This window comes from Lepidochelys kempii, chromosome 17 (assembly GCF_965140265.1).
Source record: "Lepidochelys kempii isolate rLepKem1 chromosome 17, rLepKem1.hap2, whole genome shotgun sequence".
Taxonomy (NCBI): Eukaryota; Metazoa; Chordata; order Testudines; family Cheloniidae; genus Lepidochelys; species Lepidochelys kempii.
The window spans coordinates 17,602,569-17,627,899 of NC_133272.1; the positions used below are offsets into that span (position 1 = coordinate 17,602,569).

At 45.2% G+C, this 25,331-nt stretch overlaps 1 protein-coding gene and 1 long non-coding RNA gene across 3 annotated transcripts in view; one reads left to right on the plus strand and one right to left on the minus strand.

Moving 5' to 3' along the window:
• The window catches only part of LOC140899771 (uncharacterized), a 137,437-nt gene that overhangs the window by 73,627 nt on the left and 38,479 nt on the right, over positions 1-25,331 (minus strand). The window lies entirely within an intron of this gene.
• P2RX1 (purinergic receptor P2X 1) overlaps positions 11,449-25,331 on the plus strand; it is a 38,176-nt gene continuing 24,293 nt past the window's right edge. Inside the window, exons 1-4 of the mRNA XM_073315811.1 lie at positions 11,449-11,753; positions 20,450-20,597; positions 21,404-21,475; positions 24,402-24,471. Of these exons, the coding sequence (XP_073171912.1) occupies positions 11,617-11,753; positions 20,450-20,597; positions 21,404-21,475; positions 24,402-24,471 (427 nt within the window). The 5' untranslated portion in view covers positions 11,449-11,616. The remainder of the gene's footprint in view (positions 11,754-20,449; positions 20,598-21,403; positions 21,476-24,401; positions 24,472-25,331) is intronic.

The window sequence follows — 25,331 nt, forward strand, 5'->3', positions numbered from 1 at the left end:
GGGCACTGGCCAGAGGAACATGCTCAGCACCTTTCTAATAAGAATCATGCTCTAATAAAATATATAGACTTTCTTTTGGAAATGGAGCACAAGTTCAGACCAGTGCTGGAACAGCTGCCCTGCAATTGCTGCAGAAAAGGACACATCATTCCCTCATTATCCATTGCAGAATAATCCTGAGTCTCTATAATCTCTACTGCACCAGAATCAATGAGCAGGCCTGCCCAATGCATTCTGTAGGCCAGCCACTGGGAGATGCTTCTGCCTGGGATTAAATCAGGGGCTCAAGGGGGGGACTTGCTGGGGAAGAAAAGGGGATAGCAAAGTGAAGGGGGTAGGGCTAAGAAGGAAGGGGGAGTTGCCTGGGTATCCTCTTCATGATCTTCCTAAATTTAGACCAAAATCTCAAATCCTGCTTCTACCTGATGTTTGAGCAAAGTGAAGCCACCTGCGCTGCGCTGCCCTGCCCCACCCCTAACTCTCCTCACCTATCCAGTGGCTGACCTGAATAAAAATGTAGTGGCCTTATGAAGTAAAGTTTTAGCTTGGGGCTGTATATGCCTGATTGGTTCCCTGCTGCTATACAAGAGAAGTGTTACTTTGGACAATGCCCTAAGGCTGCATGGGTAGTTGGTTGTGCTGGTGATAAGTACATCCTCCTAGTGCTTTATCCAGCCTCCAGCGAATTTTCCAATGAAGGTTTATGCTGTTTGTATCTTGGGTAAATTTCCTCTCTCTGCACAATTCATAAGACATCCCTTTGGGGGAAAGAAGCATCGGGGTGTATTTACAGCTGGCCCTCCCTGCTGGATGCTAAGACTGAGATTTTTTTCATAGCTGCCCAAGCTGATTTCCTATTAGTTTTAATGGGAATTGGATATCTGACTCCCGTAGGGTGAAATTTTCAGGATTCCTAAGTGTTTATTTTTGAGTTGGATAAATCATTGCCCAGTTATTTGTAAGGTTGGATGTGTTGTCATGGCAGCTAAGGAATGCAATGCCATTTATTTCCCCTCTTCCCCACATAGTTTAGTTAATGCCATTGGAACTATTTGTCAGAGTGCACACTCTAGGGCAGGAAAGCACATACACAGAATAAAGTTGAAACCACAGGGAAGAAGCTTAGGGAGGTAAAGGACAAGTTAAAATTGGAAATAAAACTGAACATGCTGTTTTGCATAGGACATTACATAGACTTATCTGCAAATATTTTTTCCCCTATTGTCTCACCATTGTGTATTCCTGACCCAAGCCCCAATTGGAATCGGGGTCCTGTTGTGTTAGGTGCTGTACACACACAGTGAAATGTTCCTTACTCAAAGGGCTTACAATCTGAGCTTGGGATTTTCAATAGAACCAAAGGGAGACAGAACCTTAAAGGGAGTTGGGTGACAGACTCCCTTTGGTTCTATTGAAAATCCCAGCTTGACTCACAGAAAAGTAGGACTGGCAAGGACCTTGAGATGTCATCTAGTCCAGTTCTGCTGCATTATCTAGACAATCCCTGACAGGTGTTTGTTTAACCTGTTCTTAAAAACCTTCAGTCAAAAAGATTCCACAATCTCCCTAGGCAATTTGTTCCAGTGCTTAACTACCCTGACAGTAGGAAACTTTTCCTAATAATTAACTTAAGATTTCCCTTTCTGCAATTTAAGCCCATTATTTCTTGTCCTCTCTTCAGTGGTTAAGGAGAACAATTTATCACCCTCCTTTTTATAACAACCTTTTACGTACTAGAAGACTTAGGTCACCTCTCAGTCTTCTCTTCTCCAGACTAAACAAACCCCGTTTTTTCAAACTTCCCTCATAGGCCATGTTTTCTAGACCTCTAATTATTTTTGTTGCTGTCTTCTGGATTTTCTCCAATTTGTCACATCTTTCCCAAAGTGTGATGCTCAGAACTGGACACAATACTCCAGTTGAGGCCTTATCTCACTTGTTATATCTTGCTTTACAACACTCCTGCTAATATATCCCAGAATGTTCACTTTTTTTTGGCAACAATATTACATTATTGACTCTTATTTAGTTTGTGATCCACTATACCCCCACAGCCTACTCCTTCCTCGGCAATTACTTCCCATGTTGTACTTGTGCAATTGGTTATTCCTTCCTAAGTGGAGTACTTTGTATTTCTCCTTATTGAATTTCATCCTATTTATTTCAGACCATTTCTCCAGTTTATCCAGATCATTTTGAATTCTAATCCTGTCCTGCAAAACATTTGCAATCCCTCCCCAGCTTGGTATTATCCACAAATTTTGTAAGTGTTCTTTCTGTGCAATTATCCAAATCCTTTATGAGGGTATTGAACAGACCCAGATTCCCTGAGGGACCCCTTTCCCTTTTATATGCCTTTCCAGCTTGATTGTGATCTATTGATAACTATATGGTTTTCCAACCAGTTGTGCACCCACCTTTCAGTAGGTTTATCTAGGCTCTTATTCCTAGACAAGATACATAGACCCTACAGACTTAAGCACCACTGCCATTCAGTTTATTTTGAAGGTCATCTCCACAGCCACAAGAGACAGCTACTATTTTTAAAAATACATTGTCTATATTTTACAGATGGAAAAAGAGAGAGAGAGCAGTTCAATTCACCTAATGAATCAGCAGGGAAGATGTTGAATAGCAACCAGGAATTAACTCTTCCTCCCCTGCTCTAGTCCCTGTGCAATGCTCTATGGGTCTGTCTACGCTACAATGTAAGCCCAAGATGAGGAGAACTTGAGTTAGCAGACCCTGGGTTTGTTAACTTAGGGCTTGAGTGGCTACCCTCATTTGTAACCCCAGGTTAGGAACTGTTGAACCTGGGGCCCCCACTGGGGCTCCAGCATCTGCGTTGCCTTATGTGGATCTGAGTCCAACCATCCAGATCCCAGACTTCCCAGTGCCCTCCAAAAATGTGGCTGCTCTAGCCCTTTGTTCGTGGTGCTGTTTGGGAAAACCTGAGTGTCCACCAAACTTGACTATCCAGAGAACAAAGAAAGTCAGCCTGTGAGATTTTTGGGATACTTTTGGCGGACTTCCAGAGCATGAGCACAGTGACACTGCAAAGTAATAGGGCTTGAACTCTGGGGTCCCGGCTTGACTCAGGCTGGACCCTGCACCCCCATGGGAGCCTGGGACCCTGGATCTGAGCCCTGGGTTGGCACGACTTGTGTGTAGGTGGAAGGGGGACTAGGCTTGAACCTGTGTTTGAACCCTGGACTTTCACTGCAATGTAGTCAGACCCTAAGGCTATTGTCATCCTTTCAGTGATAACCCGGACAGTTTCTTGTGTGATGCCCATTAGGTGAGTTAACTCAGCAGTGAAGATTTGCCCTTCGATTGGCTTAAACTGCTGTTTGGCCCTTTCATTCCTCCAGAACAATTGGTGACTAATCTTTCAAAAACAAACAAACAACCCTGATATCACACATCGTAAGTGCAGCATCTGCCAGTACACAGGGGGAAAGCTTCCAGCCATAACCTGCTCCTCCCTTTTGTGATGACTTCAGAGTTCCTCTCTTGTCTTTGTCGATCTCAAGCTTTTCAGTAATATTGGCTTGTCAAGGTTCCTTCCCCCCTCTGAACTCTAGGGTACAGATGTGGGGACCTGCATGAAAACCTCCTAAGCTTACTTTTACCAGCTTAGGTTAAAAATTCCCCAAGGTACAAACTATTTTACCTTTTGCCCTTGGACTTTTGCTGCCGCCACCACCAAACATCTAACCGTTTTTTTTTTATTAGGAAAGAGCCCGTTTGGAAACGTCTTTTCCCCCCAAAATCCTCACCAAAACCTTGCACCCCCCTTCCTGGGGAAGGTTTGATAAAAATCCTCACCAATTTGCATAGGTGACCACAGACCCAAACCCTTGGATCTTAAGAACAATGAAAAAGCATTCAGTTTCTTAAAAGAAGAATTTTAATAGAAGAAAAAGTAAAAAAGAATCACCTCTGTAAAATCAGAATGGTAAATACCTTACAGGGTGTCATAAATATAAAGGGAAGGGTAAACCCCTTTAAAATCCCTCCTGGACAGAGGAAAAATCCTCTCACCTGTAAAGGGTTAAGAAGCTAAAGGTAACCTCACTGGCACCTGACCAAAATGACCAATGAGGAGACCAGATACTTTCAAAAGCTGGGAGGAGGGAGAGAAACAAAGAGTCTCTGTCTGTCTATATGCTGCTTTTGCCGGGGATAGACCAGGAATGGAGTCTTAGAACTTTTAGTAAGTAATCTAGCTAGGTATGTGTTAGATTATGATTTCTTTAAATGGCTGAGAAAAGAATTGTGCTGAATAGAATAACTATTTCTGTCTGTGTATCTTTTTTGTAACTTAAGGTTTTGCCTAGAGGGATTCTCTATGTTTTGAATCGAATTACCCTGTAAGGTATCTACCATCCTGATTTTACAGAGGGGATTTCTTTACTTCTATTTACTCCTATTTCTATTAAAAGTCTTCTGGTAGGAAAACTGAATGCTTTTTCATTGTTCTCAGATCCAACGGTTTGGGTCTGTGGTCACCTATGCAAATTGGTGAGGCTTTTTATCCAACATTTCCCAGGAAAGGGGGGGGGTGCAAGTGTTGGGAGGATTGTTCATTGTTCTTAAGATCCAAGGGTCTGGGTCTGTAGTCACCTAGGCAAATTGGTGAGGCTTTATACCAAACCTTGTCCAGGAAGTGGGGTGCAAGGTTTTGGGAAGTATTTTGGGAGGAAGGACGTTTCCAAACAACTCTTCCCCAGTAACCAGTATTTGTTTGGTGGTGGTAGCGGCCAATCCAAGGACAAAGGGTGGAATATTTTGTACCTTGGGGAAGTTTTTGACCTAAGCTGGTAAAGATAAGCTTAGGAGGTTTTCATGCAGGTCCCTACATCTGTACCTTAGCATTCAGAGTGGGGGAGGAACCTTGACACAGGGTAATTAGATTCAAAACATAGAGAATCCCTCTAGGCAAAACCTTACGTTACAAAAAGACACAAAGACAGGAATATCCATTCCATTCAGCACAGCTTATTTTCTCAGCCATTTAAAGAAATTATAATCTAACACACATAATCTAACACATATCTAGCTAGATTACTTACTAAATTCTAAATTCCCCATTCCTGTTCTGTCCCTGGCAAAAGCATCACACAGACAGACCCAGACCCTTTGTTTCTCCCCCCTCCAGCTTTGAAAGTATCTTGTCTCCTCATTGGTCATTGTGGTCAGGTGCCAGCGAGGTTATCCTAGCTTCTTAACCCTTTACAGGTAAAAGGGTTTTTCCTCTGTCCAGGAGGGATTTTAAAGGTGTTTACCCTTCCCTTTATATGTATGACATGGCTCAATCCAGCAAACACTGATTACATTCCTAGTTCTGCACCATTGAAAGGAATGTGAATTTTGTCACTGACTTCAGTGTAAATAGGATCAGGCTTTCAGTACTTATTATCATGAGTCATTAATAGAGGTAATAACTTTTATGGCCTGACAAGCACCCATCTCGCAGTGTTTGCAGGATCCTGCCCTTATTTGTGATCAAACAAATACAAGTTTAAATGCAAACACATCTTATTTTGCACTAACCACAAGTTACTTTTCCATAAGAGGGAGCCAACCCCTGCATGAGAGGTTTCAGTCTCTTCTGTCTTTAAAATGTAAATATACTTAGGGCTTCTGGTTATCAGTGTTGTTTGCTTTAAAAATCTGTAGGTTGCCATTAGAAGAAGCCAACAACAGTATATAGCAATATTAAGCTGTGTGAGTTTGAAGTGTGTGTTAAGGGTTTTTGGGTTTGGTTTCCAAAGTGTGGTGGTACAGTGCAGCATTTCTGATATCCTCTCTGATCTCCCAGACCACCACTGTGAGTGTGAAAGTCCACAGGACTCCTCTGTTCTTCTGAAATCTTAGTGTGACTAAATAGGAGTGTGAGAAGCTGTGATGATATTGAGCACACCTGACTGGTAGACAATGACAAGTAATGTTCAGCAGCATGGGGCTTGATCCTCCTATGGGCTGAGCCCTCTGGCTCTGATCCAGAAAAGCTCTTAAGCATGCAAGTAGGCCCACTGACTTCAGGTTTGAAACCTCCAGTTCACATGCTATAAAGAGTCACTACTGAAGGCTAGCCCCACGCAGAGGTAGGGCAAAGATGATCAAAGGAACTGCACGCTGCAAGGGCATTTTGTGCTGGCACTCCAGGCCAGTTAAAGATAGTGTTTCAAAAGGACTCATTCCCTACCCTGTGTTGCTAATACCACCTGAGTGTATTCAATCTTTACATGCTATTACATCACTATTGCTGCTGTTTTCAACTTCATGCCTCTTTTGCTTGTAGTTGGTTTCACTTTTTGGTTTTTAGGACTAGGCTACACTGGAAAATTCTGCCATTTTATATCTGTATATTTAAAGTGTAAACCTCCCCTTAGTATTGACATAGTTATAAAGATGCTGATAATGGTATAGCTTATTTCCATTCAGGAAGGGGAATAAACTATACTGGTATAAGGCACCTTTGCAGCAGAATAATTGCATCCACACTAGGACTTATACCCGCATAACTCAGTAGGTGTAAAAAAAAAAAAATCACCCCCTGACCAACAGTTATCCCGGGATGAAAACGGAGTATAGACCAGGCCTTACACACTGTTTCAGCAGCATATGCTGCATAGATTAATTTTTAAAATCCTGTTTGTACTGAAATGTTAGTTTAGATATTTCATAAAAACATTTGTGTTCATATCAAAGTTTATAAAGTTAATATATATTAAGCAAAGCCTACGTTTAGGATTAAAGCTGCCACACAGAATCAGAGCTCTGGCTGGTGTAGATCAGCAGAGCCGCAGTGACTTCAGCTAAGGCACCTTCTCCCAGTTATGAGCTGCAATGGAGCTATGATGGTTTACGGCAGCTGAGGATCTGGCCTATGAGGTCCATTAATTATTTTACCTGCAAGGCAGCAGCAGCTTAGCATAGTACTGGCAAACATGACAATTTAAACTAAGCATTTTTATACCACCACCATATGGTAGATGAGATGATCTCTATCGTAAGCTCATGCGTTTTATGAACAGGGAACCAAAGCTTTAATGAGGGAAGTGTTGTAAATGTTGCAGTTTAGGAAGGGATACAAACTACCACAAACATCTGTGCTAAAGATCTAGGGGCAGAGTTTATTCTCCCTGCCCAAGATAAACACCATAGTGCATTATCCAGCTGTACTTGCTCTGCTGTTTTGGTGCCAGGTAGCTTAGCAATATACTTTCAAGGCTAGTTGGTTACTGGTAATAAAGTAATTAAGACAGTAGGGTACCTGCTTTAATGGCTGCATCGGGTTAAGCGAGGGTGGAATGGGGTTGAGTGAGGATGGGGTGGGGTTGGGACTCTCTCAAGCCAGTCTGGAGTAGGTTTATTTGGGACTTGACTAGGGAGCAAAGGTACATGTGATGCACAAGAGGGTGGGTCAAAGCCTCTCTGGGGACTGAATGAGCACAAGGCCTATAGCAAGGCTGAAGATACATCCTGGGATGAGGGGGAAGAGTTTAGGCTTAAGCTTTCATAAGCTTTTTGGGTTTCCGTCTCCCTGGCCTTAATGAAGCCCAATTCCAAGAGAGCAGGTGCTCAACCCTTTTTGAAAATCAGGCCCCGTTAAGTCGTCTCAAGTTTGGCACCCAAAAATAAAAATCACAAGTCACTGTTGGACCCCCTGACTAGAGGATTTAGGCACTCAGGGCAGCCAATCCAACAGCTCCCTGAAGAAATTTTAAAATTGGAGATGAATATGGTCTCCCCTTAGTATTGCTGAAAGATTAGCCATTCTATTGAATCGAAGTCCTGGAGAGGGTTACAAGTTCCTCTTTTACAAGAGAGCTTGCTGTTAAATTTAGATGTCCTATTTTCCTTATTCCCATTTCTCTGGCAAGGGTGTGCAGCCTTCCCTAAAAGGCCACCTTTTGTACAGTAGGTTATGATTTATTTCCCACCCCCAACAGATGTCTAAGCTTATAAGGTCTGTTCTTCTCAGTAGCAATATCGGGCTTCACTCTTAAATGGTTATCATCAGCAATTTATGTTTGCTTTTGGCTTCCCATCTGATGGTTTTTCCACATCCTCTAGGGCTTAGGAGCCTGGATTACATTATGTCACTTAGAAGTAAGCAAAGTGGTACCATCTGATTTAGATTTCTAAGCTGCGTGGTATGCCCAAAAGGTTACTTTGTAAGTTCATCTGTGTTTTCACACAGTCTATTTTAAATGCAGCAAGTGGCTCCTTGTAGTCTTGTGAAAGGATCTTGTTATAATCAATTTGTTCAGCTCTTTTCTTGTTTGTCAAGCCTTCAAATTATTGACCTTGTATGTCGAAGTGTTGCCAGGCTGAACTCAGTAGAAAGTGAAAAGTGACTAGGTGAAAATATTGCCATGTCTCAACAGGTCTGCTCCCTGCATGTATTCAGAGCCCTAACTTCTCACAGTACACGTGTATTTTAAAAATCATGTTTTACTCTCCTTAGCCTGGTATAGCCACAATAGCCAGAGAAGGGGGGAGTTGGGGTCTATCCTGGTTCTTCTATCATTCAACACAATTGTTGTGAATAACTCCTTGGTTACTGGGGATGTTGCATACATCAGGAAGAGCCCAGCTTGACTCTCACAGGCCAGGCTGAATTTGCAGATCTGGCTGTTGGGGGTTGGGGGAAACTCTTGTTAACTAAGCACTTGTAATGCAGAAATCTTTGAGGCAATAATTATGGAACCTCTTGAAGTTGTGTCTCCCCCCTCCCCCTACATACACGTGTCATGGTAGAATCGCACTTTCAAGGCTGCCATACTGGAAGCCATTTGAAAAGTTGCAAGGTAACCTCGCTGGGTCTCCTGCAGTGGGATTTCTACATTGTACCTACAGCTTTTGCACTAGACAGGAGTCTCAGCCAAAACTCTACTTTCAGCCCTCCCTCACGTCCTGATCCAAGTCTCAATCTGAAGCTAACAGGCCCAGGCCCATTTATTGGCACTCACTGACCTGCAATAAATGTCACATTGAGAAGCTTTCCCCAGGCTGCTGGGGCACTGTGGCTGTAGCTCTTTGCTCCCTTCCTCCTGAGATTCATTACATAGACCACATGGCAAGAGGATAGTCCTATCCTGCGCCACCTTGGGCAAGTCCCTTCACCCCTGTCCAGCTTGCTATTGATTCCTCGCTGCTTTATGGGTGAGCATTATCTTTCTAAAGTGCATTGATACCAGTAAAACTCTCACATGAACGCTAGTTGTTATTATGGGCCAGATCCTCAAGAGCACCCCAGCTCTACTCAGCATGACCGCAAGGGGCTTTCCACCACCTTTCCGCTCTCCAGCCCTGACCCTGGAGGGCAGCTGCAGGGCAGTTTGTCTCTCAGAACAAGATACAGCAGCATCACAGAGATGCTGCTCTATCTTGTTCCACCTGGAATTCTCCCCACAGTCCCAATGTGCCTCCACCAGGCAAGAAGAGCCAGAGTGAAGACTTGGCTATGTCCCTTTTTCTCCCTGGTACAACCCCAGAACAGCTTCTGTCCTAAGGGAGTCAGGACCAGGCACCATAGATCTGGCTACACCAGGTTTACACCACCCAAGGATTCCCAAACAGAGAGAATCCCCAGATGCCCCATTATGCAACTGATGCAAGAATCTGGCCCTGTTAATATCTGAGTACCAGGAAAGTTTCCTGACCCCCAGAATGTGCCCTGAAGCATGAGGATTACTATCAGAATTGTTCCAAATGCTCTCAATGAAACCTAAAATCTTTGTCTGGATTTGGGTTAAATTTACAGGCTTGAAACATAGTTGAAGTTTGCACAATGGTTCACTAAAGTTTTCCCACTACTGAGCTAAACTCGCTGATTTTATGGGATTTGAGTTGAAAACAAGTGAAATTCCCCGTTATGCAAACTTCTGATGTGAACTATGACAATTTTACCTGGGTTCTGCTTTATGTATCTGAACCAGAAATTAGTAGTGAAAAGTGCTGTGAATCCAGGTGGAGTGGAATCAAATCAGAAACTCGTGGGGATTTCTTAAGTGTACCTTCCCTAGTTTACACAGTCTTATCTGCTATTCTTGTACCTTCCAAATCCATCTCTTTAGAGACACACCTGAGTCATACAGTTTAGCTATGGATCTAACCTCTCCCAAAGTTCAGGAGTGTTTGCATTAGGCTGGAGGAGTGAGAGGTTAGATTACATCTATTTCTAGTAGCTAGGGTTTTTGGAAATGGCTGTCAATAAACTAGGCAAGATATTCATCTGATCCCAGGTCTGGGAACCAAGTGCTCTTACGTTTTTAGTCGGTCTTTAATGGATTCTCTCCCTCTGTATCCTTGGCAAATGCCATGGTCTTTCAGCGTCTGTTTCTCCATTTACAGTATTATTATTAATTGGTTGTATTACCATAGCACTTAGGTATTCCAGTCATGGCCTAGCACCCCCATTGTGCTAGGTGATGTACAAACACAGGACAAAAAGACGGTCCCTGCCCATCTATAATATGAGGAAGCTACCCACATCCCATGTGTATTGTGAGGCAGTTAATTAACATTTATGAAGCTCTCTAGCTGTTGCTAGTCCTATTCCTGGACATAGCCAATCCCTTTATAATCTTACTGAAATGACCATATTTGCTAGAGATAGGCCCAAACCTAAATCCCAAATCTGATCGGCCCCACACCCAAACTTTGGGAAAGTGCTAATCCAAACTTTGTGGCTGGCCCTTATCTCTATAATGGCCCAAGAGAAACCCTTGGATGCAAACCCCACCAAACATTCAGATCCGAATTCCTTCCCTTAGGCTGTTGCTTTGAGTTCGTGACTCCCCCTTTGACCTCCCAGTGCAAAACTAATGCCAAGAAAGAACAGAACTATAGAGGAGAGTGACTTATTGGGCTCTGGAGGGCAAGTGAATTACCAGAAAGCTGCACCAACTGCTGTAATCATGAAGACCACAAAAAAAAACCACCCACAGGAAAAAACATTATTTCCCAGTATACAGTTGCTTGGGGGAGCAGCGTACAATAGGAAAGGGTCCCATGCACTTTCAGTAAACCACAGCAATCTACAAACTGACCTAGACCACATATCTTGATTGCACAACTTCCATTTTTTGCTAACAAACAGGCAATTTCTGTTACCCTCGGATGATTTCACCTTCCTGAGAAATTATATATGGCAATGTGCTGTTCCTGCCAGAAGGTCTGCCCCAGTCAGAGCAATCCGAATAGTAACTCTTAGCACCTTACATTGCACTCTGCATTGTCCAAATGCTTTGTAAGTGTTAACCCATCCTGCCAGTGTTGTGCTGCAGTTCCTGTGCTGCCGGATAGCCTGGGCTGTATGCTTCTGTTACGTACCCACACATCCCCACCCCCAGACCATCTAAGGAGACAGTGAGTGTACTGTGCACGCAGAGGTGAGCATATAGGAAGTGCAAGCTTCCATCCCCTCGCTGAGAAGGAACCAGATGTGCAGAGGGAAACCCTGGTAGATTTTTGTGCAAACAGAAGACTTGACCTCTTGTATCGAGGAGCTCCACCCACTACAGTCAGAAGGGACAAAGCCTGTGTTTGGTTTGGGATTAGGCATTTGCATAGAAGAGCATTAGTCCCGCTGTATCAGCCATGGGGCTCAAGCTCAGGGAGAAAGCTGCTTCCTTCTTCTTTGAATATGACACCCCCCGGATGGTGCTGGTAAACAACAAGAAAGTGGGACTCATCTTCCGGCTGATCCAGCTTGTGGTCCTTGGATACATCATAGGGTAAGGCTTTTCTAGCTTTCTACATAGCCTTTCACTTCAGTGAGAAATTCCAAACAGCAGCTCTTCCAAACTTTCCAGATACTAGACCTGCTGACCAGCCATTAAGCTCAGTGGTAGTGTTGCCACACAGTCAGTTCTTGCTTGGCTTGGCTATTGGAATTTCTGTTTGGCCCCCTTAGTAAAGCTGAGGCCCTGCCGCTTATGATCCTTAAACACCCTGAGCAGGGGCATTAGCTAGATTCTAATGTTGTGGGTAATTATATTTTGCCTCCATACAGTCTCCCAACAGTTTCAGCTGGATACAGTATTCACTTTGCCCTGAGCCGTATGTTGAGCAGTGTTGCACTGCACTGTTAAATAGTTGCTGTGTTAAACCCCAGAGGTGGCTGCATGTCAGTGATGAGTGTAACAATCCCAGTATGTAAACATCATAAATTGTGGTAAGCTCACTGGAGGAAAGGCCTTCTATAAGGGCCTGATCCAAAGCCCACTAAGTCATTTGTTCAGGCCCTCAATGCCTGCTGCTGTTACTATTTTCATTATATTAACCCTAACCCTAAACTTTGTAATTTGTGAGACCCAAGCGGCAGAAAGAGGGAGGAGGAGTGGAGGGGAATCAGGCCAGACATTTCCTCTCTCTCTGGTACTGTTTCCCAAGAGGGAGGTAAAGCCAGCCTATGGGTTAAACAATGAGCATGGGATCCGGTGCTTCCAAAAGAGCAAGGCACAAATGTCTGCTTTGCTTTGTTTGTGCTTGAGGCTGGGCCCGAAGGCAGCTAGAGCTCAGCAGAAACTGTTTTAAACAGGGAGTAAATAAAGCAAACATGTCTAAAGCGCCTGACAAACTGAAAGGCACAGCGTGACCCGGGGTGTTTAGAGCTGCAGAAGGATCTTGCAGGAAGAGTTCATGTGCCCTGAATTGCCTGGGAAGTTTTCAGCACAAGTTTGTTTTTGAAAACTGTTACTGAACTGGCCGCCCGCAGGCAGCTATCAAACTGTAGCGTGGCACTGGGGGTTTTTCAAAAAGGGGTTAGAATCTCTGCACCGTTTGCACAGTGAGCCTCGCCACCTATTGAACAATCTCACCACAGAGCACGCACATGATTCACCACAGACACTGAAATACACTAATGTAGGCAGTAAAGTCACTGCACCAGCCTCCATCTCGGGGCAGGCCAGATAAGGGGCATGGCAAATTCAGCACATCAGCTGCAGCCTCTCCTGGTGAGGCTGCTGAGGAGCATCTAGAGGAACTTAAACTGCCCTTCTAGGATGGGAGCCTTGAAGGCAGGCTGCAGTGGTGGAATGGGAGTAGAAGGTCACCTCCTGCTCCCATAGCTATTTGCACCTCTCTGTGCCAGTGGGGATGCATCCGGTGAGGTGTATTCAGTGATGGAACAATATTGATTTCCCCCACGTACGCTGAACATGGGCAAAGCCCTAAAGATGGACTTCAATTCCCCTAGGAAATACTTGCCAGAGGGTTTCTAGGAGAAGGTTCTAGGACTGTGGGTGGCGCTTGGCTTTGTTTAACTCTCATTGTGGATGTGCAATTAGCAGCATTTGCAGGAGGGGCAGCGGGTGCATCCCGTTTATCCCCAAACAATCATTGCTTAGAGGCAGGGCAGCAGCCTCACAACCAGGGGGATGATGGTGGTAAGAACAGTAATTGCTGCCATTGGGACAGTTAAGGCCCTGGATCACCAAATTTGCTTTCTGGAAAGTGGCTGAAAAAACTTACTTTCTACGGAAAAACAGAAATGTCGCTTCACAGATTTTTTTGGGGGGGAGAGGGGGTCGGTCCTTCCCTGCCCCAGTCTTTTCTGACTAGCCCCACCTTCAAATCTGAGCTGTAGGGCTATTGCAGAACGGGATGGCTTCAGTCTCCGTGTAGGGATCAAGGGTGAATGCAAACCAGAAGAGTTGGGGAGGGGAATATGGCCTGCAAAACATTGGAGAGAAACAGGCAGCAAAGCCTGTGCCGTGGCTCCAAAGCCAGAATCCAGAGTCCTTTTTTTTAAAAACTTCAGCGGGTAGGTGCAATAAAGGCACGAACGAAGATATGCTGGCTGCACAGGCAATAAAAATGGCTGCCACATGGATAGAAGGGTAATTCTACCTCGCTCCCTCCCTGCCCCCCCCCCCTTTTTTTTAAGAAGGGTGAAAATTGTTTGACTCCAACATCAGGCCTGGGAGAAAAGCTCTTTCTCTGTGTGGAAGACTTTTGCTTGTGGACTGTGTTGGCCATCTCTGCCATGCCAGATTACACGTACTGTAGGCGCTAATGGCCACAAGTGCTCAGCATCTCAGCTGCGCTATCTGTCTGAAAGAGCTCCTTCCCCTGTTTCCCCAGCTTTCTGCAGATCAAATAACTATATTCTCCCTCAATGAACAAGCCTGAGGAAGTTAGACTTTTTTTTAATCTTTGAAAGCAAGCTTGCCAGGCAGGGTTATTTTTACATTTAATATGTAAATGAGTCCATTCTCTTGAAGAACAGTTTGCTGGGCGATTATTATGGCATTGGGGATCCTGCCTGCCTCTGGGAAGAAATGTTATCGTAATGACACCAACTGCTGCATATTCTCAGCTGTAGTGGTCATTGATAGCAGAGATAGAAACTTCGGTTTCCACTTGACCTAAAGGAGTTTAGGCTTGGAATTAGACCAAAGGTTTCTAACCATCAGAGGAGCGAAGTTCTGGAACAGCCTCCCAAAGGGAACAGTGGGGGCAAAAAAACCTAACTGGCTTGAAGACTGAACTCGATAAGTTTATGGAGGGGATGGTATGATGGGACTGCCTATGGTGGCATGTAGCTGATGTGTGACTGTTAGTAGCAAATATCCCCAATGGTCAGTGATGGGATACTAGATGGGGAGGGCTCTGAGTTACTACAGAGAGTTCTTTCCCAGGTGTCTGGCTATCGGGTCTTGTTGAAGTGCCGAGGGTCTAACTGATCACCATATTTGGGGTCAGGAAAGAATTTTTCCCCGGGTCAGATTGACAGAGAGCAAGGGGTTTCGCCTTCCTCTGCAGCATGGGACATGAGTCACTTGCAGGTTTAAAGTAGTGTACATGGTGAATTCTCTGTAACATGAAGTCTTTAAGTTGAGGACTCCAGTAACTCAGGCAGAAGTTATGGTTCTATTACAGGAGTGTGTGGGTGAGGTTCTGTGGCCTGTAGTGTGCAGGAGGTCAGACTAGATGACCAAGGTGGTCCCATCTGGCCTTAAAGTCTGTGAGTCTATTAGTTTTCAGTAGCAACAGGGCTTGTACGTTCTCATGCTAGAAGCAAAGTTGGAGTTTAGCCCACTGACAAAAACAGAGGCAGCTTTATGTCTCTGTAGCTTCCTCTACCCTATTTTTATCTATGTACATCCTAAGATAGAGTTATCAATGCACCCCAAGTACATGCAGTCATTATTGCATGGGTCTGTGGGTTTTTCTAATCTGACAAGTTTATATGCAAAGACTTTTCCAACTATGGTGAGACTGTAATGATATTTCATTTGTATTTTCCCTCTCATTGTCCTACTGGGGTTTCTTTTACCAATGAGAGGGTTCAGAAGGAAGTGAGCGTTGGCATACACCATGTGAAAAAATGATCATTTGTTTGTCTTGGTATGTACAGAGTACAGATACGACGCATCCTGTTCCAGCCAGCCCCAGCAACAGTGAGGCTTAGCAAGCTGGATCTGAACCCAAATCCTCAATCTGAGCATCTCCAAATATTGAGGAAGTTATTATAGTACAGTAGCATTAGGAGGCCCCAAGATCAGGGCCCTATTGTTCTGGGTGCTGTACATGTCTAGTAAGACAGTTCCTGCCCCAAGAAGCTTTCAGGAAGAACAACAACAATGATTAGGGGTATGGAACAGCTTCCATATGAAGAGAGGTTTCAGAGTAACAGCTGTGTTAGTCTGTATTCGCAAAAAGAAAAGGAGAACTTGTGGCACCTTAGAGACTAACCAATTTATTTGAGCATAAGCTTTGGTGAGCTACAGCTCACTTCATCCGATGCATACTGTGGAAAGTGTAGAAGATCTTTTTATATACACACAAAGCATGAAGAGAGATTGAAAAGTCTGGGACTGTGCAGCTTGGAAGAGATGACTAAGGGCGGAAATGATAGAGGTCTATAAAATCGTGATTGGTGTGGAGAAAGTGAATAAGGATGTGTTTTATACCCCTTCACATAACAAGAACTAGGGGTCACCCAAAGAAATTAACAGGCAGCAGGTTTAAAACAAAGGGAAGTACTTTTTCACACAATGCCCAGCCAACCTGTGGAACTCATTACCAGGGGAGGTTGTGAAGGCCAAAAGCATAACTGGGTTCAAAAAAGAAATGGATACGTTCCTGCAGGATAAATCCATCAATGTCTATTAGCCAAGATGGCTAAGCCTCTGATTGCCGGATGCTGGGAGCAGACAACAGGGGATAGATCACTCAATAAATTGCCTTGTTCTGCTCAATGAACATCTGAAGAGGGAAGCAGTTAGAGAACTGCAAAAGCTATAACACTGTTACCTGGTCTACTGCACATGTGCACATTGTTCAAGGTGTATATGAATAAGATTGACCCCAGTTAATGCCAGTTAGCTGCCCTAGGTAAATATGCCCTATGCATTGATCTTCACTGAGGTCTATGTGCATATTCATTGCATCTGCATTTGATGAAAACTCCAGGCTGGGGATGCTGAGGGAAAGATGCAGACAACGCTCTACTCCCTGGTCTAGCCTGGGAACACACAGGGAAAAGTATCAGTTTCAGACCTCCAACTGTCTAATCCTATGCCAGAAACTAAAACACAAGTCTGGTTACCAATAAGACTCTTCTTCCCATACTTCCAGTGGGTCCCAGCCATGCTAGAGAGTGATACGCAGTTCTTCTACTGCTGGGAGAATCTTGGAATATATATATATATTCACCAGTAAAATATGCAAGAACCACAAGTCTCAATTCCCTCTGGCTTCCCAGATGCTGCCTCTGCCAGGAAGGCTCATTTTCAAAAATCAACCCCTTCCCCCCACCATATACACACTTAGAAAAAGGTCTTTTAAAAATGGCCTTCCACAAATGGTTCTGCAGGCAGTAAGAACTGGGAGGCTCACTCATTTGCCTAGGATCCATCAGTTATTTGCCTAAGCACCCCAGCTATGGTGGCAAGCTTAGGAAACCTGGGCTGGAGATTTTGGCACAACCAAGGCATTCTTGTTGTTTCCCTTCTGTTTGGCTACAGATGGCATTAGGTTCCTAGTCCAAGTGTAAAACGCCATCTACTGAAGCAGGTCAACGCTGGCTCTGAGCATCTACTGGCCTAGAAAAATTGCAAGGCAGGCCCACAGTCGCTTTCTCATCTAGCCCCCAGAAACATGCTGCAATGGGTCTAGGCAGCAGACAGGCACTAAAGCTGTTGCTGCACAGGTGATTACTAAATCTGGTAGAGCTGGCCCTGTAGAAGCGGAGCTTTCTCTGACTCAGTAGGCAGAGAGCATCATTTTAGCTCTATTAGAGAGACAATGTGGGTGAGGTAATATCTTTTATTTATTGGACCTACTTCTGTTGGTGAGAGAGACACGCTTGCAAGCCACACAGAGCTCTTCTTCAGGTCTGGGGAATGCCCTTTGTCACTGTGGGAATGTTACCTTTCAGTTAATGAGGGGCAGGTATTGCAGACCTGCCTAATGCTCTGGGGCTATGGGTATTGCACTGTCTCTCTCTAGGCACCAGGGTCATCTCTTCTTTTGTTAAATCCGTTTCCTTTTTATTTCAATAGGGAATGCGTTACATGTGACACACTGGGAACTGCTGAAATGCCTCAGCCACAGCTGCAGTACTAGTTTTCCCAGCCACTTTGCTCCCTGCAGTGTCCAGCAACGCTCTAAAACTGGAGAAGCCAGCTGCCTGGCTAAGAGGGCAGTTCAGTCTCTGTGCTCATTAAGGCCCTGGGTGCCCTCAACTCCCAGTGAAGTCAATGGGAGTTGAAGGGGCACAACACCTTGCTGGAGGCTCTCATAGAAGCAGGCCCTTTGTTCTTGGCTTCTCTGCTAAAAACTTGGTGCTCTTCAGCCTGCTATGGCTGTAGTTTTAAGATGGCAAAAGGGAAACTCTGGTGATGCATGTGAATTTTTGCTTCGGCGTCTGTCTGCAGGGAGCTGGGCTGAGACCACTGTCTCATTTGGTGGAGGCCACCCAACAGCCTTTTAGTTACTGCTGGTGTAACATCCCTCTCCTGGGTGGGTTGTTGGCAGCAGGGATTGAACCAGGGATCTCTGGATCGAAAACCATGAGTCTCTACTTCCTGAGATAGAAGACCCATGTTTGTAGCAGGCTAATCAACCTCTATATACAGCCCAGCCACCACTACAGGGGGACACCACGCCACACTCAGTGGGTGTAGGTTAAATGCATTAGGGTTGGATTTGAAGTGGCATCCTAGGGGCTTTATATTTCATTGCCAATCCCCTAAACTACCAGGCAGTTCTTCCCTCAGCAAAAGAAATGTCAGGGTGCCCACAAATAGAAGGGATGAAATTCACCCATTATTAACACCACACACTAATCAGCTGAGCGCAGCTTGGGACATGTCCTGTGCTGCCTTCACCATGTGGCTAATTACAGGCACCTGCCGCAGCTAATGACCGATGTTCACCATTAATGGCTCTGAGCTCTCCTAGAAAACACCCCCAGCAGAACACTCACTTTGCATGCCAGAGCTAGTGGGATCCATGCCCACATTCTACAGCGGATGAAAACCAGATCTCTCCTTTTTTAGTCTGACCGACTCTTACGTGGATGATTCCAAGAAGTCTTGGATTTCAACCCAAAATGGTCATCTGGCCTTGTTTACAGTTTCTCACAGAGTTAATTAAAAGACAGTTTGTTCACGTAATAGGCTAATTAATGTCAAAATCTGGCCCTATTGAAAGTATTAATGGCCATATAAATGTGATGAACCGTTCATAAAGTAATCTGTAAACTACTATTTAGACAACTAACTAACATAATTTACTGCCACTATCCTCAGCTTGCCAGTTGTCAGCTGAGATGTGTTGGCTAATCATTAACCTGAGTTACACCAGCCACATGTTGCACTGTGGGGAAGGGCGATGTTTAGATCATTAAATGTTGCTCTGATTTAATTTCATCTGGCAGAGGGTTCCGTCACACTCTTGATCACGAGGTCAAATTCAGATTAAGAGCAGAGAAATTCAAGCAGACGCCTCCACCCCCCCGCACAAACTAGATTGTGGCTAACTGCTGGCAAAATCAACCCATGCCCTCAGCAAAAGCTGCTGAATTCACATAGGGAAAGAACATGCATTTCAGTTTGAAGATCTCTTTCTTTATGGAACTATCACACATTTTGTGCCTTTGTTGAAATCTGGAGACAGTGACATTAATTTAAGGGGGTGGGGGTTGAATTAGCAAGTGGTTAGAAAAGATAACTGTAAGTTAGGACTTTCAGGACTGTAGGTTCTATTTCTGACTTTCACACTGGCTGCCTTAGATTTTTCAGTTACTAATTTTACAATCTTTGCAAAGGGAGAGGAGATATTTCCCCACTTTGTGGGGTGTAGTAAGGCTGAACAAGTTGTTTCTGTAGAGCACTTTGAGGCCGATAGATGAAAGAGGCTATGGAAGAGCTTGAAAGGCCTTCAAGATATGGATTCTGACTTAGGTCTATTCCTGCAACCCTTTTTCATGAAAGGTGGAAATCATTCGGTGGAATCAGTAGACTTGCTTGTGTGAGCTAGACTTGCAAGATCTGCAACACATTAATATAGCAACTGCAAGTGTGTGAGACTTGGCTGAAAAGTCTCTCAAAACAACCTTCCTTGAAGGTATTTTAGCTGTTCGTGGTTCTGGTCCAAGCTCTGACCAGGACTCACAGGGTCATGCAAAAATGAATGGTAGGTTTTTTTTAACACCAAAGTTTGGTTTGGGTTAGGTTCAAATTTTGAGTGGGTTTTTGTTTCAGGGTGGTTTCTGTTTGAACTGAACCAATTCCTGTTCCCCACCAGGAATTTCAAAATATATTTCAAGATAGTTTGCACAGAAATAACTCAGTAATAATACTTTTCAAATCTACCTATAGCTCCTTCCATCTACAATTTCAAGTACTTTACCAACATGGCTGAGTTAAGACTCACAACACTCCTGTGAGATGGGTAAGTTTTGTTACCCGCATTTTGTAGCTGTGGAAATTGAAGCCTGTAGACTCGGTTAAGGACCAAATTTTCTAGCATGGCCTCTACTTCGGAGTGCCTCAGAAAGTGTCAAACTTCAGAAGCCACATGGGCCTGATTTTCAGAGGGGCTAGGGCCATCACAGACCTAGTGTTGGAGATGCTCAGCTCCTCTGGAAATCAGGCCTTTGGCTTCTGAAGTGGGAGACCCAAAAAACTGAGGCCACGCTTGAAAACTTAGGCAACTTGGTTAAGCCCAAGGTCACATAAGGAGTCAGTGGCAGAATGAGCAACAGAACTAGGTCCCCAAACACTTTAAAGTTCTTCAACCACTGCACTATGCTTCCTCCTTCTGGAATATCTGTGTTTTTCCCATTCTGCAAATGGAGCCCATTCTACATCTACTCCATCCTGTTAACTGGTAACTAGACAAAAAACAGATACCCCACTGTACTCCTAATGAATGTGATGTTCTGTAACTCATCTGAATGACTTTGTTTGCCTAGGTGGGTTTTCCTCTATGAGAAGGGTTATCAGTCACAGGATGGCATCATCAGCTCGGTCTCGGTGAAGCTCAAAGGTTTAACTGTTACTAACATTAGTGGGATAGGCCCACACGTCTGGGACGTGGCCGACTATGTATTCCCATCTCAGGTAAGGAGGAGGGAGGGCTTTTTTCTAATCACTGTCCTTTATTGGCACCTTGCGGAGGAGAGGGAACCAGCAAATGACTCTACAGCTCTGCAGCCTTCTCTGTGAATTGGCAGCATGTCCTAGGCTACCACTGTCTGAAAGGGTGTCTGTTCTTCAGCACACTCAAGGTCGTATTTCTAGAGGTCCTGAGCATCTGCCACTTCCCTTAAGGTCACTAGGAACTGAAGGTGATCAGCACCTCTGAAAAAAATCAGACTACAAGTTACCGTCAGCTCAGGACTAGTTCCTATTTATAGGGGGCTCTTTGTCCCCTCTCCAAAGCAGGGGGTCCAAACAACTGATGGGGCTCTGGGGAGGCACAACATCCATCAGTAGCCCAAAATGATGTATCCCCAGGAGACAGAACATCACAGATAGTCATTGCTGGCCCCATTGTCCCTCGTCTCCTTATTTGGCTGGGTGATATTTTATCTCCATTTCCTCCTACTGCTTCCCCTTGTAGCATCTCTGCTATCCATGGGAGAGAGTGCCTGCCTCTCACGAGCAACCATCTGGTTAAGTCTTTAAAGTAACGGTGTTGGTAGGAGGGTTAAGGATGAGTCTGCCTGAGGGAGGAAGGACGGGCAGCCTGACCATCTCTGCCAGTATGTGCTCTAGGCGGTGGTTGTTTACCACCTGGGCCACAGTCAGATGGAAGATTTTTGCATAACAGTAACACCTTTCGCCCAGTAACTCTCCTGCCCCACTATGATGACTCACTTGAAAATAAGTTTCCACCTTTGACCTGATCACATTCCTCTTTGTAGGGGGACAGTTCTTTTGTGGTGATGACAAACGTCATTATCACCCGCGGACAGAAGCAGGATATTTGCCCTGAGGTAAATAGAATTGTATTATATTTGCAGGGATTTTGTTTTTTTTTTTAATTTAGGTTTATTAGGGATGGGTGAATAAATTCAGGGGGGAAAAATCAGGCCTCTTCACTCTCCCCCTCGCCCCAAATATTTGCCTAAAATTCCAGCCAATCCCCCAAATGAAAGAACTTGTAGAGTATTTACCCAAACTCAATCATACCTCAGTATTTGAGTCCCAGTTTTGTGGAAGCTTCAGGTCAGTTCTTATTGTACCACACACTATTACTCCATCATGTATCATCATCATCCATCATTTCACAGATGGGGAAACTGAGGCACAGAGGGGGAAGAGACTTGCTCACGGTCGCAGAACTTGGAACAGCTGCTCTCCTGACTCCCAGTCTACTGGCCCATCCACTGAACCAATGATGAGACATTGGAACTGTCCCACTTTGGCTGGTTATTTCAATAAGAAACCTGCAATCACAAGTTTCCTCTATGCCTAGTGATAGCCAAGTCAGGTCACAAAGAATTCCTACCTAATGGATAAGAGACAGTCTCTAAACTAGAGCAGGTCAGGGTGGAATTGTTCCCTGTAGTAGCAAAGTCCCATCTCTTCGTGGGTAACACAGCCCACTGTTTTCCCACCAATTTGCTAGTAGCAAGCTTCTGATCTTTAGCTTTATGGATATTAAGATTCTCGGCAAAGAAATATGCTGTTTATAATGTAAAGGAAAGCTACTGTTAATGTGTCGGATGCACTGTACTACAATTGCCTTCTATATTAAAATATCCCTAGTATTGACAAACTCATTAGCAAATCTACTTTCAGCCTCCCCGATCCTCCCCACAGCAAACATATACCTGCAGGACTACTCTCCACAGTCTGGCTGAGATTTCCAAAGCCATTTAAAGGATTTGGATGCTCAATTCCCCATTAATTTTTAAATGGAAATTTGAGCATGCAAATCCCCTTGAACACCATTGAGAATCCCAGCCAACATATATAACAGGGACCAGTACAGGGCCTTTGGGAGGGTTGGATTATCTACTACAGTAGATTAGCTGACTGGAGTTTACCCTTGCCTCCTTTGTACTTTACTCCTGAGGGCATTCTGTGCCAAAAAATTAAAAATTCTGTGCATAATATTTTAAAATTCTGCAGATTTTATTTGACAAATAAATGTGGAGGCTCCAGCATGTCATTGGGAACCCTGAACAGAGGTGGGAGATCACTGTGCAGCTCCCCCCTGGGGCACAGACTCAGCAGTGAGGCTGCACCCAACCGTGACACAGCGAATGGACTGGGCCTGCCCCAGAAACACCCCAGAGCCCTGCCCCTCTGTGCCAGGTGCACCAGGTGTGGGCAGGCAGGCATAGCAAGGCAGGATCCTAATGTGGAGGGGCTTAGCGTCAGGGGATCCAGGTGTGAGTTGAGAGGATTCTGTGTGGGGCAATCTGGGTGCAGGCGGCTCAGTGTGGGACCCGGGTGTGGGGGGATCTGGATGCACAGGGGCTTGTTGCGGGGTTCTGGGTGCTACAGTAATGGGACTCTGCAGGGGGGATCCAGGGGAAGGTGGTTGGGGCTCAGCGTGGGAGTCCAGGTGGGGGGGCATAGAGCTCGGCGGGGGGTCTGGGTGTGCGGGGCTTAGTGGGGGATCCAGATGCTGGGGGAGTGGGGCTCTGGGGTGGGGATCTATGTGCAGCTTGTTGGGGCTTGGTAGGGTGGTGATCCAGGTGTGAGTGGCTCATCAGGGTGGTGCAGGGGGAGTGGAGCTCGTTGGGGGAGTTCTGGGTGCAGGAGAGGGGGGTGAGGCTCGGCAGGAGGGTCTGGGTGCACGGGGGTTGGGCGGATAGGGGAGCAGCTCCCTGTGCAGGGATCCCTCCCCCTGGGGCTGAGAAACTATGGGTGCAGGAAGCATGTGGGGTGGAGGGGGGGTATGCAGTGCTTCCTACAGCTGGGGGAGACATCTGGGAGTGGGTCTGACACGGCCCTGGATGCCATACAGAGGAAGAGGAAGTCCCGACCTTCTCAGCCCAGCTGGGACTAGCAGATGAGCCCAACGCAGGATACAAGCCACCAGCCAGGTCTTCTCCAGTCCCGCCCCCTTCCCCACAGTGATTTACCTCTCTGCTGCCTACCCTGGCACCCAAAACATATTGCTGGGGAAGGTCTCATGACCGCTCTTGTGGCTTCCCTTTGCTTTGCTGTCAGAAAGTCATTTTTTTGAGGAGAAGCAAAGAAATCTGTGGGGAACATAAATTCTGTGTATGCACAGTGATGCAGAATTCCCCCAGGAGTAGTACTTGTATTCACAAGATGCTATCCCTAGTGAGGCAGGGGATGGGACTGCGGTATCTTCTTCAGCCCAACAGTGAAGACAATCAGATTCTGTAAGGATTTGCCACTTTTATATTCTGGGAATGGCCACCTAGAAGATCTGTCTCCCACAGGGCACAATTCTCAATCCAGTTTAGGGCTTTTCTTCACTGCAGAGTTGTCCCTAATTCATGGCCTGTCCACACACAAAGTCCCTTGAGTGGGGTGGTGCTTTTAATTTGAGTTGGCTGACCCAGCAGGTAGTACAGAGTACAGCTCAAATGAGCACAATTTGCCAGCTGCTAATCCAATCACTCAATGTGGCTCCAGTGTTATTTTGCAATGTGGCTGCTCTCACTGGAGCTAGGCTAGTTTGAGTGGTGATAACTCGAATTACTCTGCAGTAAAGACACAGCTTGAGGGCTTGTCTATGCAGAACATTATGTGCAGTAAGCTATATGCTGTAGATTTGCACCCTGGCTTGCTGTGCAGTAACATCCCATGTAGACAAGCCCTTTGTCTAAAGACAACTGGAGTTGAAGAGGGCTTTCTCATGGACAGTACAGAGCGGAATTGCTGGACACCTGATTCCCAGCCACTGAGAGATGTTTGCTTTCTTTCTCATCACAGCTGCCCGATGCAGGACGATGCAATAAAGATAGCGACTGTATCCAAGGGAATTACAGTCGCCAGGGACAAGGTAAGAAGGGAAGCGTTAAGACTGTGAGCTTTTCAGGGCAGGGACTTTCTTTTATTGTCTCTGAAGCCCCTAATATGCTTTTGGTGCTATATGAATAAAAGGCTGCCAGCAGTTCTTAGTCTAGACTAAGATGGTACAATGAGAGGCATATTGGAAATGCAGAGATAAGATTAGACAGGTTTTGTTACTTTCTCACAGTGCAAGGAAGGTGGCAGTATTTCAGCCTGTCAACAGAGATGATTTGAACCCATCTGGAAAGGGTCAGATACATCTGAACATGAGAAGATTCTCTCTTCTTCCCACTCTTTGGAAAAAGGGTCAACCGCTCCCACTGTCACATCCACACCTATCTGTGCACTCTGCAGCAGTGCCTCATTGGCAGCAGAAACTGAGACCCCCCAGGTTCAATGCCAGTGTTGCTAACTTCCTTCTCTAGGGGTTTTCTTCCAATCTTAAGGACATGAAGATAATTCCATGAAGCAGGTTGGTGGGAAAATGGCTTACTAAGGTAGAAACAGGATTGTAATGGGGCATGCTGGTCATTCTGTCTCCTAATATACATCCCTCCAAGATGCTCTTGGACACTATTTAATTATATACTTTAACTTCCAAGGGGTTTTTTAAGCAGGTGAGTTTTTGCACCTAAAAGGCTATAAACATGGAGAAGCTGCCAAGGAGGTCTGAGTGATCCTAGTAAGGTCTCTCCAGACAACTCCCATATTCCATGCTGGAGTGATCAGAATCTACCAGAGAGCAACCATTAACTGGTTACTTTTGGGGGTCACTGTTCCATAGCTACAGGCTGTGCATTTTTAAAAGTTACTGGGGCAAAGTCGGAAACTTGTAGGGGAGAGATATGG